The following is a 17851-nucleotide window of genomic DNA, read 5'->3' on the forward strand; positions in this document are numbered from 1 at the left end:
CTACATTAAATTACAGTTAAAAATAGCACTAATTTTTTATGACTAATTCCGGAACCTGTTCTTTATTGCAGCTGATGAGCCAACCTCAGTCTTGTAGCATCAATTGCCATCATATAGGAAGGAGCTTTATGAAAACAAAAAACTTCTGTTCTCTGTTACTGCAGTAATGAAACTGCCCCTGAAAGCTGGATACTTACAAGCTCCTTCACAAGCAGCTCAAATGTCAATGCTTTGAAGAGAGTAATGTCCCACAGATTTAGGAGGGTGGGGTAGGAGTCGGTGCCTGGAGCTACAGCCTTAATACTACTATATTGGTTTCATATATGTCAGGCTCCTCGTGCATATGAACTGGTTATACTTTCAGAAAAATAGCTTCTCACTGCTCAGTGAGTTATTTTGAAATCAGTGTTTTTGAAACTGGTCATGCTGTAAGCAGTTGAGCCACTGAGGACTTCAGTGAACTCCCATTATTTTTTTGAAAGGATAAGCTTTAGTAAGGGTATTTTGGAGAAGGCTGAGCTGCTGCAATTTAAGCTTGTTGAGGTCTAAAAGGAGGTATGTTCATTCATCCTCAAGCACTGGCTAATAACATATTTTCACTTTTTTTTACACACTTAGAAGCAGTTTTTTTCAATGTATATATTTTCTTTTTTGGTAAGTTCCTATCTTGGCGTGTTACGTCACTCACTGCCAGAATCAATACCTTACCATTTTAATTCATTTCAGGATAGGCAGCCGGGGAAAGCTGTCAGGCTACTAAGCACTTCTTTCAGGCTCTGCTCTTCCCAGTTTAATGACTGCCTGTGAATTCCCTGATACTTCCTCCAAATTCAGAATGCAGAACTGCATATGCACAACATAACAGTTGGGTTTTCAGCAGTGTAAGTAAGCTGGTGTCAACTTAAATCTTCCATGTTCTACTTAGATGTAGATTTCGTATTTCTGCACACTATTTTTCTGAAATCAGTTAGGATTTACATAACTTCACTTGTACAGAGTGTAAATGGTTTTCCAGCCTGACGGTTAAAAGACCTGTACGCTTTGGCACTGTTTCTACCCATCCCCATGCAATTAATCCTTAAGTTTTATTTGTATTCAGTGGAATCTGACTTCTACAAGTCCTTTTTGAACATTTTGGTGCATTTTGGTGCCACATTGTTCCTCAGGTCTGCGCTATAGACTGATCTGTTAGAAGCTGATGTTGGTAATGAATGTGGACATCTGCACATTTACTTCGATTTCAGCAATCTTCTTTGGTCGTTTCTTAATAATGTTCCATCCAGACCTGACATCTGAGTAATCGACAGCTTTAAATGCATATTCATGTTAATTATTGTCATGTAAACAGCCACTATTTGGGGAGAGGAGACTATTATTTGCATGGAAGTTTGCTCTGTAACAGGGCAGCACTAAGTATGAAAAAGAAAAGAGTTTCACCCATTTCACTCAACTGGATTTTGGGATGATGATTTTTAGTCACACTACACTAACTAGCTACACATGGTATATATTCACCTTTGAACTGAACCATACAGTGACTTCTTAAATTACCTTCACAAAGACTTTAACAATTGGAGTCATGCAGTGGGAATACTGGTCATGCTTTCCATAAAAGCTCAAATTAGCTAGAGTTTGCAATACTGAAGAGTAACTCCTACCGATTTTTAACTTACAGAAGCAGGTGTCTAACTTAAACTCTCATGAATTTAATGAATCAAAAACCAAAGTAACCTTTTAAGCTGTTAGAACAAAACAAATCAATGCTAAGAGCAGAAGCACTGGAGGAGAAACCTGTAATGATTCAAAGGTTATGCTCAAAAATATAAAAAAGATAGCAATAGCAAGTTTTAGAAGTACCTTTCTGTTACATCACCACACATTTCATTAGGGAAAGTGTCTTGCTGGGAATCCTCGTTAATGTCTGGCTTTGTTCACCCATTCAGAGTCTTCTGCCTTAAAAGGAAACTCATTCTGCCTGACACAAAACTCTCTGCTATTATAAGTGTGGCTCAGTGTGTTTTCTACTCAGAACCTGGCAGATGGGAAGAACAAAATGAAACAGTGGAATTATGGTGCCATTTCCTGAAAAAGCCAGGCAGAAAAGCTAACTACTCTGATTCAGAACTTCTGATGGCAGGGAAAGAAATAAAAATGGACCCAGATCGTGAGCTGAGAACATGAGTTCATTTCAAATGAATGGAAGTAAAACTAACCAAGAAGACGCTCATAAAAAAAAAAAATGTAATACTTTTTACAGAGGAGAAAAGGAAATTACTAATTCTTGCCTAGGATGGACAATTCTTTCTAATGCTGTAAGTCCAAACATCATTAACCTGATCTTAACTTGGTATTACAAGGCTAGCAGTGTATGTGGGAGAAGATTCATAGCATTTTGTCTTCCACAGAATTAGTTTAATAGACAGAAATTCTCATATATAAGACATAAGTTATGCAGGCAAATGGCCTGAATCAACATCATATGTGCTCTAAATTCTGGAATTTTAGTTCAACAAATAACACTTTTGCAGATTTCAAAATTCTAACTATCTAAAACCACTACTAATTTTTACTAACCAATCATATTCTTACAGATAATCTGAAAGTGTAGAAAGAGAGATCTGAATTGCTTGATATTTTTATAGAATACTGTCATGGGTAGAAGGAAGGAAATGCTTGAAGAATGATAAAAATGTCACTGCAGAAGACCTGTGATACGTGTGGCCGTATCCCTGAAAATCATTTTTTACTACATGCTTTGTGCTGAGATGCTCCTCTGTGGAGTAAAACCCTTTTTTTGCATTCAATATATGTTCTAGATTGAAAAGATGAGCAATGCTGATGACTTTGTCCACTCTGAGTCAATAAAAAACAAAGTACGTACTGTGCTGCTGGAGCTGAAATTTGAATCCTGTAGATACCTGCTTTTCCATAAACTATCTGATTATATTACTGGCAAGGATCTTAGAAATAACTAATACAATTTTGTTTGGTTTGTGTTGCTTTTGTTCTTCTTACTGGGATAAATTGTTGATCCTGGCAAGGTAAAGGTGCAGAATAACCACCCGAGAAAATGATGCCATGGAGTGAAGAAGTCACCTGGCCAACAGACTGACAATGGTCCAGTCACCTGGACTGCCTTTTGGGATGGCAGTAAGACAGCAGGCACCATCAAGGTAGAGCAGCAACCAAACCCACTTTTTACAAGGCTCTCTGTCATAGCTACAGAGATATAAATACTTAGTTCTGAAGGAATAATCCTTTAATCACTGGGCTAAATTAAGGTTGGCCTTGTCCCATGCCATAGTGCCCTCTTTGCAAGGTGGTTAATAATGCATAACGAAGGCTCTGTCTTGATGCTCTGGTGTAGGGGAGTCCTGTCCCATTCTGTTACTTGCTTTCAAGCCCAAGCCCATCTCACAGGAAGGATTTGTGCCACAGCCAACTGGAGATGCGGAATGCAGTGTGGTTTCACTGTCAACATTGAAGACTTAAGTTTTGAGGCTTCTTTAAAACTTAATTCCCTATCTATGCAGGAAACATATCTGCCCTTCTAGCAGCACATAACCTGCAAAAGTAGAGCTTCAAGGTCCTTGCATCTTGGGCCTGACATTCTGCCTCTTCACTGTGTCCCATTTGCAGTGATGTGTTCCTGTGGCTTAGCCCCAGAACAGTCTCTGGAGCAGCCAGTTTTTAGAGTAAACAGCCTGATTTCTTGACTATGAAGAAGATAAAGATGATTGAGTTCAAATAATTATTGCTCTGAATTGTTTCAGCCATAGAACAAGTTTTTTGATAAAGTTATTCTCGGGATGCAAGAATGTAATATAGCTGTATTGGGTATACGTGTCAAGGTGTTGGCAGTGGGGAGATTGTAGGGGTAGTCTCTGTGAGAAGAGGCGAGCAGCTGTTGGGCACAGCCAGCCCCAGAGACCCACCTCAGGATACAGCTGAGCCCACCAGCCAAGCTGGTGGTGCCTCAGTGAAAGCATATTAGAAAAAGGGTGCAAAATGCTGCAAAGCAGCTGTGAGAAAGGAGTAAGAATACGAGAGAACCATCCCTGCAAACACCAGAGTCAGTGAAGAAGGAGGAGAGGAGGTGCCCATCGTGCGGACCGTGGTGAGGCAGGCTGTGCCCCTGCAGCCCATGGAGGTCCACGGTGGAGCAGATTCCATCTGCGGCCCATGGAGGACTCAATGCTGCAGCCAGGTGGACATGCCCTGAAGGAAACTGCAGGTCACAGAGAAGTCCGTGCTGGAGCAGGCTCATGGTAAGAACTACAGCCCATGGGGAACCTGCACTGGAGCCTTCTGTTCTTGAAGGACTGCAGCCCATGGAAAGGATACATACTGAATCAGTTTGTGAGAACTGCCTCCTCTGGGAGAACCCCCTTGCTGGAGCCGTGGAGAAGAATGAGGAGGAATGAGTAGTAGGGATGGAGTGCTCTGATCTGGCCACAACTCCCACTCTGCCTGCACTGCTGGGGGGTGGGGGTGAAGGATGTAAAAGGTTCAGGAGTGAAGTTGAGCTTGGGAAGAAGGCAGAAGGAAGATATTTTTGACTTTGTCTTTGTTACCATCCTACTCTTATTTTAAATTGGCATTAATTTAATGTCTCCCAGGTCAAGTCCGTCTTGCTTATGATGGTAATTGGTGAGCATTCTCCCTGTCTTTTATCTCAGTTGATGAAGATTTTCATCATGCTTTCTCTCCCTGTTCTGTTGAGGAGGAGGAAGAATGAGAAACAGCTGGGTGACCCCTCTGGCAGCCAGGCAAGATTAACTCACTACAATAGCATAAGGATTTACTGTACTCAACAACCTTGTTTACAATTCCTGTCCCCCTCCACCACCCATCAAGCTAGGGTAATTTTGTATGTAATTGATGAGATTATATGAAAGTCAAAGCTAATGCGTCAGAGAGACTATCAGGAGACACCTGAATCTTTGACATATTTAATTCTCCCAAGTTAAGCATCATTTCAGAGCTCTAAAATATTGTCTCTGTTTTCTTAATGAATGTTCAACTGAAGGATGAGGTCTTCTTTCCCTAGGCTTTTTCTTTCTGTAGTGGAGCTTTCATCCTATGCCAATTTTCTAGTGATGTTTCTTTCTCAGTGCAAAAACCACATCGTGTTTTAACTGTCTTAGCTCTTACTTATTTCTCTGTTTCTAATGGTTTTAGAATTAGACAGCGTGGGACTAAAGGCTAGGAGTTTTATCTATCCTGGGTATGTCTGTGCAAAGGGAAGGTGATTAGATAAAACTTGTACAATATAAATTACAGCAAATCCAAGCCTTAGAATAACATTCTCTTTATGCAAACAACAACAACAACAATAACAACAACAACAACAACAACAAAACAAACAAACAAAAAAACCCCTAGAGATTTCTTATTAAAATGAGCATGCTAGACACAAAACCCCTTGTGGAGTCTGTGTGCACACCCTTGAGAGAAATGACTGCATCAGGGTTAATCTGCTTTGCCAAAACTCCTATTAGGATCTCCTACCAGCAGCTCCAACAGCTGTGCTGGCAGCTTGCTTATTTGCAGGAAAGTATTCTAGCTTTCAGCCCTCTAACACTCACATAGGCTTGGCTTTTTTTTTTTTTTTTTTTCCCCAGGACTTGTCCTTCTGTTAGCTGATGAAGAAGTGTATTCAGTGAGAAACTGGAATGAGGGCAGTACAAACCAAGGCTGAGTGCTCAAAGCATGCTCTGTCTGTACTGGCGTTACGCATTATGAGTCTGGATCAAACATAATAATCTAATAAAACAACAGGTCATCTCAAGTATCTTTTTTAAAGGTGAAGCTGGAAAAAATGTTATTATGCTGAAATGATGCCATTATACATGATGAGCTTTTTGGTACTGTCATCCCTCTTTCTAGAAATAAGAAGAATATACACTTCTTTACAATATAACTGTTTCAAATCACCAGAACTGATATATGGCAAATGATCACCTGCAATCCTTGGATTAATTGAATAATTACAAGTCAATCTAACCAGAATAGAGGCTGCTAGCAAGACTGGCAGGAGTATATGCAGGCTGTCTTCTCCAAAATTGAAGCCTCTCATTTGAGTCTTTGAGAAAAGCATGTGTTTATATAGCAGAGGCCATTTACTTTTATATGTGCCCATCAAATTATTTAAAGCAACTGAAACTACCACCAAAATTCTGGAATCCCTCCTTGTGACAGAATTCTTGTGACAATCAGGACTCCTTCATCCATTAAGAGCTCTGGGACCAAATAGGATTAGATAGTGACTGGTGACTGTAGAGAACTAAGGATTCCTATTCTACAGGAAGTCTCACACAGCCTTATACTGCTGATAAGGCATAGAAATGCTGGATCTACTATTGGATGATTCTGACCCTGAAAAGGATGCACCTAGTGAAGAGCTCTTGTCACAAAAAAAAAAAATGTCTACTTAATTACACCAGACTGCCAAAAGGATAAAGAATGAAGAGGAAAGAGTGTCCCAAAGCAAATGAACTTGAGCAGCATTTTATTACAGTACTTTTCCACTGCTGCAGGCACCAACGTTTTTCCTTGTTGCCATGCTGCTGCTGAATTGCTTCCCTTTTGTACCTGTCTGGAAGTCAGAAATGCTACAGCACTGTTATATTTAGATTATCTAGGACTATCTGGCAATTTGATACACACGAACCAGGATAAAGTTAGAGGCAAAGGATGGCTGAATCAAGCTTTTTGTGCTGCAAGAAGGAATTTGTGTACCTTTGCTATTTTCCCAATATTCAGCATTGCTATGATTTTGAATCCAGGCAACAATATGAAGAGTGTATTGCTTGAAAAATTGTTGCACTTTTTGTGATAGATTTTTGCTTAGTTGGAATCTGTTAATAGGTTTGAGTATCTCCTGATTAAAAGTAAAATTTTTTCCTTGCAATCTCCCAATTCCAGCTAGTTTACAAGTACTTCTTATGGTATTCTGTCCTCTTTGCTGTATGTGCTATTGTTTATTTATGCCAAGAATGCATATAAAGCTGGGACTGAGGGGTATGTTCCAAATGCCAAATAACAATTATTACTTATAATAATTATTACTTGTTGTTCGCGAAAATCTTGTTGCTTAAAAAAAAAAAAAAAAGTGATATTCCTTACCTAAACAGTGTCTTGTGTACTAAAAAACTTTGGTTCATTGATATCTGTCACAGCTCCTATTCAGTCACGAATTGGTGCTGGGATCTTGTGGTTGGCAAGAACACTAAGCCTACATCCCAGTATTCCTCCTCTCCTGGAAAAGCAAGATTCCCTTACAGCTAGCCTTTGATGTCTGCAGTATATTGTTAGGCACAGAACAGTCTGAATAACAGTAATAAAACCGTGATTTAAAGAACCTATGCACTACTTGTTTGGTTAATTTTCCCACTTGAAAGGAAAAAAAAAAAAAAAAAGTTATTTATTTTGTGTTTGGAGGTTACATAAGGGAAGCAGGTCCAACAACAGTGAGGAAGGAACATTCACGAAGTATTTTTGCATTACTGCTATGTTAGTAGTGACCCATGTGTTTGGGTCTCATGATCCCAGCAGAGAAAAGGGAGTACCAAATCTGGCAGCTGTAAGGATTGCTGTTGGTATCCAATAACTACTTTACTTGGCAGATTGTGTTTGGTAAAATTGATTTTTTTGTTTGCTCGGTATTTCCTTGTGCACTGGCTTTTTTCACAGCTCATTGGTTAATGTATAGGATTGAGACTAAGAAACTTTCACTTTTTTCACACAGTACACTGTGGAAAGTAATTTTACCTGTTTCCTCATCAATAACTCAGATGATAATAACTCTTTCCTGTAAAGTACATTGGTACATACTGTGAAAGTGAATTAAAACCCAATTACTTCATCTAGTTGTATCAATTTTTCCTACACATTTACCTCTTTTATCCACTGGTGTGTTTCTTTTATCCTGTGCATTCCATCCCTTAATGTCTTTTTTGGGTCTAATTTTTCTGACTGTCTAGTGTTCACACACAGTGGAATTCTCTGTTTTCTAATGTGACTTCTACAGGGATTGTATTCATATACTTTTGCCCAACCAGTTATCTTGATTAGGTTTGTCTTTTCTATTTTTTAATTACAGTATAATTAGGTACATGGTGTGCTAATGCTTAGATTGAACACAGGTCTAGCAAGCCTTCACCCAGGTAACACTCTCCTTCGAGTAAATACAGTCAACTTTTGCCTTATGACTTCACAGGATGTATATAGGACTTGTCAATGCCAATTGTGTTACGCAGATGTGCATATCCTATAGACCCCTTAAGAATTACAAGGACACGGAAACCTTGCGTTTCATACCTTTTCACTTAAAAATCCATTATTGTGCATGTACCACTAGTTACGAGACTGCTTATTGTGTTTACTGGATCAAATCCTTTACTAGGCAGAACAATGCCAGCTATGAAAAAGGTGCATGAAGATAAGAGTGAAGTGTATGTTCATTAAAGAAGACTTAGGGGAGACCTTATCACCATGTTCCAATATTTGAGGAGTGGCTACAGAGGAGACGGAGATTCTTTTTTTTACGAGAAGTCACATGGAAAAGCTGAGGGGTCATGGGTGCAAGTTACTGCTGGGGAGATTCTGGCTGGTGACAAGAGGGAAGTTTTTCCCAGAAAGAACAATCAGCCACTGGAGTGACCTCCCCAGGGAAGTGGTGAATTCCCCAGCACTGGGCACTTGTAAGGTTCAGCTGCACAGGGAACTGGGACATCTAGTCTAGGTCATGCTTTGCCTGGGAAGGTGAGACCAGATGAGCCTTGAGGTCCCTTCCAACCTGGTGTTCTATGAGTTTATGATTCTCCTAGTTTAACTTATGCATAGCCTATAGAGACCAGAGGTGCTTGAATTACACTGCCTGCATGTGTTGTATTATATAGGAGTTAGCAAGTTCAAGCATTTTTTACTTCCATTTCACTACTTCTATGTATGTCTCTTTCTCATGTCCACATCCTTCTTGTGTTGGAGCCTCAGAGCTGGACGCAGCACTCCAGGTGGGGTATCACCAGAGCGTCTCTAGATCACACCTCTTGTTTTCAATAGCCTCATAAGACAACAACGTGTCCGCAGGTGATAAAGGCGGAGTGCGCCTGTCACTGTGCCGAAACCCGCGTAACCACAGGTGTAACTTCACCCGGATCCTGATCCTACACCCTAGCGCACCGCACACGATCCGCCAGGCGGGACTGTGCCCTGGCTCGCCGCAGAAGGCTGCGCGGGGCACGGCACCACTGTCACACACTCTGTCACAATCACCGACGCCACACTGTGTTTTTGCTGACCCCGCTACCAGCGTTCCCCAGGCGGCCGGCAGCGTCCCGCCGCACTGCCCTTGCCGTCCACAGCGCGGAACCGAGCCGCCGGCAGCGCGCCGCGGGCTGTGCCCGCTGGGCTCCGGGCGGCGCAGGGTCTACCCCGCCGGCCGGTGGTCAGTCACACCGGGCACCGACGGCTCCTGCAGGGCGGGGCGCTGCCACACTCGCCCGACGAGGCCATTGGCGAAGGCCGCTGCCAGTCAGCGGCGGGAGGGCCCGGGCGGTGCGGACCGCTATAAAGGCGGCGGCGAGGGGAGCGCTCCGGGGTGCGCTGTGGTGACCGGTTTGAGTTCTCTGCGCGGGGCGGCAGCGGGAAGGTTGGTCCCAGCGCGGAGGTGCCACCGAGGGGACTCGCTGACAGCAGCCTGGACTCGCAGCCCTCGGTGCCACCTGTAGCCCCACTGAGTCCCACGTGGCCGGCCGGCGGCAACATGGTGGATGTGTTCAGCGGGAAGCTCCTGGTCAGCAAGAGCGGCCGCAGCGTGGACCCAGAGGAGGCTCTGCAAAACAAGGTCGTGGGCTTGTACTTCTCCGCTGGCTGGTGCTCGCCTTGCCGAGACTTCACCCCCATCCTCTGCGACTTCTATAAGGAGTTGCTGGAGGGGAAGCGCCCTCCTGCCCCCTTCGAGGTCGTCTTCATCTCTTCCGACCACAGCGCCGAAGAGATGGCGGGCTACATGAACGCCATGCACGGGGACTGGCTGGCCCTGCCCTTCCACGACCCCTACAAACAGTGAGTACCGGCGGCAGCGGCCCTAATGCCAGGGTCTGGGGCAGTGCTGCGGGCCGGGGGTGTGTGTCTGCAGACACCCTCCTCCGGAGTGCAGGTGCTTTAGCAGTAGTGAGGTGTGCCCACGAAGTCCCTGTTGCCAAAGCTCCGCGGGACCTCCGCCTGCCCTCCTGATCCACCCCTGCCCCTGGCTGCACCGGGGTCCTTTCGGGGGAGCGCACTGTTCAGCACCCCGTCAGAGCAGTCCTGCCTCCCTCCTGCCCTGTGGCAGCGGCTGCTGTTAGCTGGACCTCCTTGGGCTCCCGCGAAGGTGTGCCACAAACTAACACTGAACTAACAGCTTAGTTGCTTCAGATAAGTAACTGAGGCTTTAGCCTATTGACATCTGTAAAGAATGCGATGAAGGAAAACTAGATTTATGTAGCTAATTTGGGATTTAAAAGAGCTTTGAAGAAGGTTTAGTAAAGACCCTGTGTATTGAGATGACCTGAACAGTGAGTCAAAAATAATGGCAAACGGTTGTTTTTCAGCACAGCAGTAATTGCTGTTTAGGTTGTTCTGAGTTGCCTAGCTTATTAATGCTCTGGAGAAAAGGCAAGCGAAGAAGCAGCAGAACTTGTAGCTTTATAGCTTAGAGGAGAGCAGAGCAAACTGGAGAGTTTCGGGCAGATACAGGTAAGCTAGATGAAACATCGTTAACAGCTGCACTGTAGCTGTGGCAAATGCACGTGGTAGCTAGAGTGAAATTCTTTTGCTCCTAGGGCTCTAAAGGTGCATTCCTGTACGCAGCTTGCTCAGCAGAACTGCAAAAGGAAAGGAGATGATGAAAAGTAACAGGGTGAAGGATAATATCAAGAATCAGCTGTTTTGATGATATAAATTAAGGGTGCAGACTCATTTGTGTAGCTGTCAGAAACATGGTTTGGCTCATGTCAAGGCGTATAGATGGGATTATGGGGGAGCAGGTAAGATGCTTGGGGCTACTGAAGTGCCCTTAACTAGGGACTAAAAGTACATGTGAATACTGTAAAGGGATTTCCCCCCCCTCACCCCCATAAATAATGCGTAAGTAGGTTGTGGAAAACATTTGTTACAGATGACATCAAAGTCAAGGAGTTAGTGTGACTTTTAAACATAAACTGGGTAGTTAAACTCACAGCAAGATTTGTTCTGACAAAGAGTTCTATTCTAGTGTTCATTTAACTCTAGATCCATTCCTGTGTGCCACCCAGGATAGAGCTGTGTAACATACTAGCTACTCGGTGTGGGGCAGGTTTAGTGATCTTGTTTTATCAGTGCACTTTGACAACCTCATGCCTGAAGCCAGGAGCTATTTCATCCTTTCTTGGCTCATTCCTGGATGTCAGCAGGCAATTAATGTTATGCCTTTTTAACGACAGTTTCCACTGACTTAAAATTAGATTGAAATAGCAATGCTGTTTTCCACAGTTCTCCAAAGGCTCCCCAGGCAGTAATTTTATTTGTTATCTACTAATCCTAATAGAATTCAGGCAAGTTTCCTGACAGAAATGTAGCACTTGAAGTTACAGCATCCAGCAAGTTGTTCAGTATAGACCATGGGAATGCGCTTAGAGCTTCAGCCTCTGGGGATTAGGGGTCTATTTCTGACTCTGCTCTTGCCCAAGTCATGTGGAATGGAGGAACAGGGATAGTTTAATTGGCTTTTCTGTGTCAGTCCATAACACCCTTCAGAATCCTGTGAAGAATCATGGTTTGTCCTATCACAGATAACTGCAAGATCATATTATTTGAATGGGCTTACTGAAGAACGAAGTGCAGAGGTATATGAAAAGGCAATGTTTTGGAAGTTCTGTTTCTTGCATGTTCAAGGTATTTAGGTTGAATTAACTTGTAGTTTGGCTTCAGGGTTACCAGTGAATCATTGAAGATGTAGAGCAGGTGGGTGTGTGTTCATTAAATCAAACTAGAATTCTGGCTGGATACAAGTTCTAAGGTAGAATATAATTTTAAAACTGGCTAACATAAATTAACGATTTGATTAATGATATTTATTAACATTCACATTTTTATTAATTTTTTATTTATTAATATTTTTTAGGTTCTGTTGTAAATAACTCAAATTTATTTCTCTTTTGTGGACTATGTAAAGAAGGCACAATTGCAGTGTAAACTGAAGTAAATTTAAAATTTGCCATCTAAAACATACTTCACACAAGGAAGCATGGAATTTCCTGGAGAAGAATTTGGGGTTTTTAGGAAGTAGCCTGCATTCATACCTGTACCACCTCAAGCTGTACCAGGGGAGGTTTAGACTGGGTATTAGGAAAAATGTCTTCACTGAAATGTTAGTGAAGTGTTGGAACAGGCTTCTCGGGGGAAGTGGTGGAATCGCCTGGAAGCGTTAAAAAAAAGCCTGTGTAGATGAGGCCCTCAGTGACATGGTTTAGTGGTGGATTTGGTAGTCCTGGGGTGGTGGTTGGATTTTATGATCTTGAAGGCCTTTTCAAACCTAGTTGTTCCCATCATTCTACATCAACAAATGCTGGTAAATGGGAATCGATATTTTAATTATATCGCACAAAGACACACTGCTGTGTTTATACCGAGCCCTGCTGTGAAAGGTGGTGTTCTCTGCGTGGCTGCCCAGCATATGCCACTTCTTGCAGGCTGCCTGATAGATAAGTATTTACCTGAGTTCATGTCTTGTATACCTTAATGAAAATTAAAATCTCAAAGAATTCCTGAAAAAAAAAAATAATACATCTTATGTTGTGAAGCTTTAGGTATGAGGGTGGACTGGCACCCACAGAAATATATGGCAGAGGGAGAGGAGGCTAAAAAAGGACAGCAGAAGAAGAGAAAAAGTATCTGAGCAGTTAAGATCTATTGCCTATTCTGGTAACAAATCTAAATCACAGCACCATGCAAACTGCAATTTTTGTCCCAATCTTAATTTCATCTTTTTAGTATTTCACATGAAAATGAAGGTTGACCTCTCATGTTCTAACCTGCACGGCCAAGGTCTGACATTGCAATTTGGCTAAGAGATTGCCTGTGTCGGTACAAAGGTTACTTGTTCAGTCTTCAATAGCTATTTTTTTTATTAAAGCCTCCTCTTCTGCTTGGTCTGTTTGGGTCTTAGGTGTTTCAAGTCAGTAAGATGCCATATGTACCTTTACACTTACCCAGGAATAGCTACATAACTGATTTTTAAGAATGTCATTAGTTGCATCACTGTATTTTACCTTAAGAGAATTTGGTCCCTTTGTAGGATGTGTGATGTTTCTGTTTATGGTTAGTGATTTCCTAAATTGTCATGGGAGTTAGTCTCATTGCACATATGTACCTTGTGCAGGTAAGTCACAGGATATGAGATCCCTGTAGAAGAGTATGATCTTAACAGGTTTTAAAGTTGTTTTGGTAAGCACTTGTACAGTGGTAAAGAAGCATTGTCTGCAGAACTGTTCTGAGCCACCTTCAGGTCCATTCAAGCAGTCTTCAGGTCATTTTACCATCAACCTTTTAGCCCTGCAGTGTAAACAAGATGCAGTGCTGGAGTGTTCCCTTAGGAAAGCGAAGTGTTAGCTTCCAGTCTCCATACCAAATTACCTTCTGTTTCCTACTGTCCTGCGTCTGACTGCTACAGTTGTGTTAAGCTTTTATTGTCTACTGAACCAGTTAAATGCATCTTCCACCCATGCTGTTTGTCATATAAATGATAGGAAGAGATAGTCATTTATGTGTTTTCCATATAAACAGTCTTTGAAATGTTCTTTTTCTCCTGTTTTAGTAGACTTTGAAAAGGTTTAGGAAGATTTTTGATTGTTTGCTTCTGAGTTCAGTGAGAAAGCAAACCTATTGCTAGACAATGTAACTGTTGCTTTTGTAATATTTCCTGCATTACTGCTCAATCAATGTTTCAATATAATGACAGAGCAGCATCCTTCACCTGTGATGTTTGTACTCAAAGAAAAGAACAGAAGGAAAGACTTTTCAGGAATGCTTTCTGTGGGCCAGTATTTCAAGACTTATTTTCTCTATTTTTAGACTGCCTCTGCTTTTCCAGGAAATCGTAGAGAATGTCTATAAATGTCTTGTATTCTTTAACAGTGCCTGCAAATCTTTTTTTTTTTTTTTTTTTCTACTCAGCCAAAATTCTTTGGCATTTGAGCATCACACAGCTGATGTTCTTGGTTCTTGTGATAGCACTCAGGCACTACCTTCCCATTTAGTGTTTAGTTTTTGTTTTGAGTGTGATGTATTTCATATTTAGGAATTTGGGTATTCCATTACTACTAATTGTTGTGCCTCTATCCTCTGGTTCTTCTAAAGGTGCTCAATTTCTGCTCACTTTGATATAAAGCAATGCAGGGAGGTAATTTTCCCTACAACAGATCACATTTGTTTTGGGGAGCTTGTTACTTTTAGCTGATCCATTGCAGTTCACCACAGTTTTCTTGTACCCTTTCTGAAACACATGACCTGTTCCTCAAAACTTTAAATTTTTTCTGGGATTCCTTTTAGACTGCACAACTTCCACCTTAGGTGTAGATTTAATGTTACTCACTTTTCCTGTTAGATACTGCCATGTCTGTCACCATAGCTTGCATTCCTGAAGCTAAAATTGTGGACTATTACTTGTGAGGGCGATGTGCTAGACAATATTTGCTTTAACTTCAGTCTTCCAAAATTAACATTATGAATTCGTTATTATCTATATTGTTTCATTCATGATTCTCTAATATGAGCATCCAGTATAATGAATAGATGTGCCAAGGATCACCTATGAATAATGTGGTATGGTAGGAGGCAGGTAATAGTTTTTCTACTTCTTAGCTTTGTTTGGAAGGGTGGGGAAAACACGTTGAGGTGGTTCTGACTTTGTGACCATCAGTCAAAAATATTTTCCTTCTTTCTTTGGACATTTTAGTGTTAGTGAGAGTAGTGCTTTTGCTGTTTCCATGTGTTTGGAACAAATTTGATTTTGCAGTGTCCTAATAAACATGGCAGGAAACTTCACACATTCTTTGCTTCCTTTTCTTTCTTATGTGGAGCTGGGGCAGTGAACTGGTTCTAGAGTTTCTGGAAGCACTTGAGGCTCCTCCTGTTGAGCAGCACTCTCAAAAACTAACCCTGACTTTTATCTGATGCCCACTGAGGTGTTTAATGAGCTCAGAAGTCATTGACTGTCTTTTTGTTACCTCTATTGTGAACTTAAGATTCATGCCAAAAAGTTGTTGTCAGTGCTAGTGATTAAGTTGTAGTCTCAACATTGTTTTTTCTGGTTTATTTATATTCTGAAGTTTATTTTTTCATTTACACTGAAGCATCACCCTTCCAAGTGAGTTAAATTTCTTGTATATAAGCTACCATCTTTCTATAAAAACAGATACATGTGTCTTGCCCTTTTCCTCTTCTTTACTTTGTCCTGTAACAAACAGTGTCATAGCTGTTTATGTTTTCCTTGGAAATGTTTTGCATCTTGCCACTTCTGTTTCCTGTGTCATGCTTAACTGAAATAGCTTACTATGCGGTATTCTTTGTTTCTCTTGCTTTTACATATTCCTTTTGTTTGTCTTACTTGGATCTTCCAACTCATCTACATAAACAGTGAATTCTATTTTACTACTTGGTGTGGCTGAGAACCTGCTGTTCGTGCACTTTCATCTCTGTAGTGTGTGTAATTAGTCATGCCTTCTTGTTTACCATGTGCTGGTGTCAGCAAGTAGTTTTGTTTCCTTTTGGATGTTTTGTGTCCTCTAGGGTTTCCCCTCCTGAATGTCATTTTTATTTCCAGCATTAATAATCCATTTATTTAACATGCATCTTGAGTTCGATCCCATTAAATTTTCATTGTTCAGGAGTCTTTTCTTATGAATTTTTTCCTCGATTACCTCTGTTTGTCAATTGTTTGAATAGATCCTGATTTTGTTCATGGAACATCACTGTCTGTTTGGCTTTTTAATAATATATATTTATTATAATTAATAATATAATATTTATTATAATTAATAATAATTTATAATAGACTTTTAAAGTCTATTATAACTACATTTATGTTATGAAACAGGCTATTTAAGACAGTTATTTGTAATCTGTCTGGAGTTTTCCATGTTCTGACATAGAGAAATGGCTACTATTGCCTAAGTGATGGGCAGAAGAGTTGAAAATGTGTTCTTGGACAACTTAGATGGGTGGCCCTTATTCCAGATCTTTTGATTGCTTACATTTTATATGTAAAGGGCCTGTTTTACTAATGGAGCATAAGGTATTTCTGCAGTGTTTTCTGTTTACACTAAAGAATTATGCACCATGCTTTAATGGAGGTTATTTGAAGCAGCTCTATGGGACTGTTGCACTTGAACATCTTGGTACAGGAATACATGTCTAATGCTAATTGAGATCTTTCTCCTATCGAGTAGAAAAGGGACCAAAAGACAGCTGTTGCTGGCTAGTAAAAACAAGGTGGGTGTGTCACTTCCCATCCATGGACCTCTTTATAGTCTAGAGTCAATCTCTGCTCATGTGAAGATCACAGGCAGCGGTGAGGAGCAGTTGCAGGAAGAGTGCTGCAACTCTGATGTCCCTAAGTTTCATCATGTGAACTCCCAGCTGCAGCCTAGTCTGTCTCCCTATACTGCCCAGTGCTCTGCCTCAGGCTCTGAGGAAGCTCAGGCACTCATCACTTCTGCTTTCCCATGTATTCTGACTAGAGTACCCTTCATCAAAAAAGACTAGGAGTTTTCTTAAAATGCTCCCTAATATGTGTTTTGTTTTTCTTTTTTTTTTTTTCCTCTCAGTGATCTGAAGAAGAAATACAACATAACAGCAATTCCTAAACTGGTGATTGTGAAACAAACTGGAGAAGTTATTACTGACAAGGGAAGAAAACAGATCAGAGAAAAAGGACTATCCTGTTTTTGGAACTGGCTGGAGGTTGCAGAAATTTTCCAGAATTTTTCTAGCTGAAAAGTTGGCAGATGAAAACAAGACAAGGCATCATGGAAAACCATAGAGTTCTGAAAAGATTGCCTTGTTCAGAACAAAAAGGGTAAGGCTTATTTATCTTTGCTTGCAAACGCATTTTGTTTTCAGCTTGAAGATTAGCTATTCCAGTAAGTCATAAAATGCTGTTACTGTTTTATTTGTATTGTTCTATCTACTGTATTCAGTATGAACCAAAGCATTCCATATAGTATTGAAATACTTCAAGAGGATAGGCTGTTTTAGACAGTAGTAATGGACCACTGTGAAATCTATGCAAATGCTTTCCAAATCTGTAAAGTAAAAATTATATTTATGTACAAACCTATTTTTCCTGATTAGCACATATTTTAAGAAAAATAAATTGTTTGCTTTAATAAATAAATATTTATGAAGTTTGTCTAACATCTGTCTTATGTACCTTAAGATAATTAGAAAATATCGGTTTTAAAATAGGGCATATGTCAGTACTGAAGAAATGCTTTTCTTTGTCTACTTTGTACGGGATTTACTTAAGTTTTACTGAGTATTCCTTACTGATGGATTTTTAAGCTTGGCACTGTAAGACAAGTTATCTGTCAAGTCAACATCAGATCAAGTTTAAGAATAAAGCATTTTCCGTCTCCATTTGCCAAAGTGCGTAGAAGCAAACTCAAAAATTATACCAGCTCTCTTTGAGTGCTCATGTTGTTGCAGGTTATCTTAAGTTTTACTGAATCTTTTTATATTTTGTTTGTTTGTGAAACAGTTATGGGAACATTGGAACATCTTGATTTGAGATGTTAGCCTTTATGTTAGCACGGGTTGCTCTACTACT

The 17851-nt window shown here is 40.8% G+C and overlaps 1 protein-coding gene across 1 annotated transcript; it reads left to right on the forward strand.

Annotated features, from left to right (window-relative positions):
• Window positions 1-9769: 9769 nt before the first annotated feature.
• On the forward strand, window positions 9770-17019 carry NXNL2 (nucleoredoxin like 2; the record flags this gene model as incomplete). Its single annotated transcript, XM_080638189.1, has 2 exons — window positions 9770-10071; window positions 16851-17019. 2 exons carry the CDS (start codon window positions 9770-9772, stop codon window positions 17017-17019), a joined length of 471 nt encoding a protein of 156 aa, XP_080494315.1.
• Between the last annotated feature and the right edge of the window lie 832 nt (window positions 17020-17851).

This window comes from Psittacula echo (assembly GCF_963264785.1).
Source record: "Psittacula echo genome assembly, chromosome: Z".
Taxonomy (NCBI): domain Eukaryota; kingdom Metazoa; phylum Chordata; class Aves; order Psittaciformes; family Psittacidae; genus Psittacula; species Psittacula echo.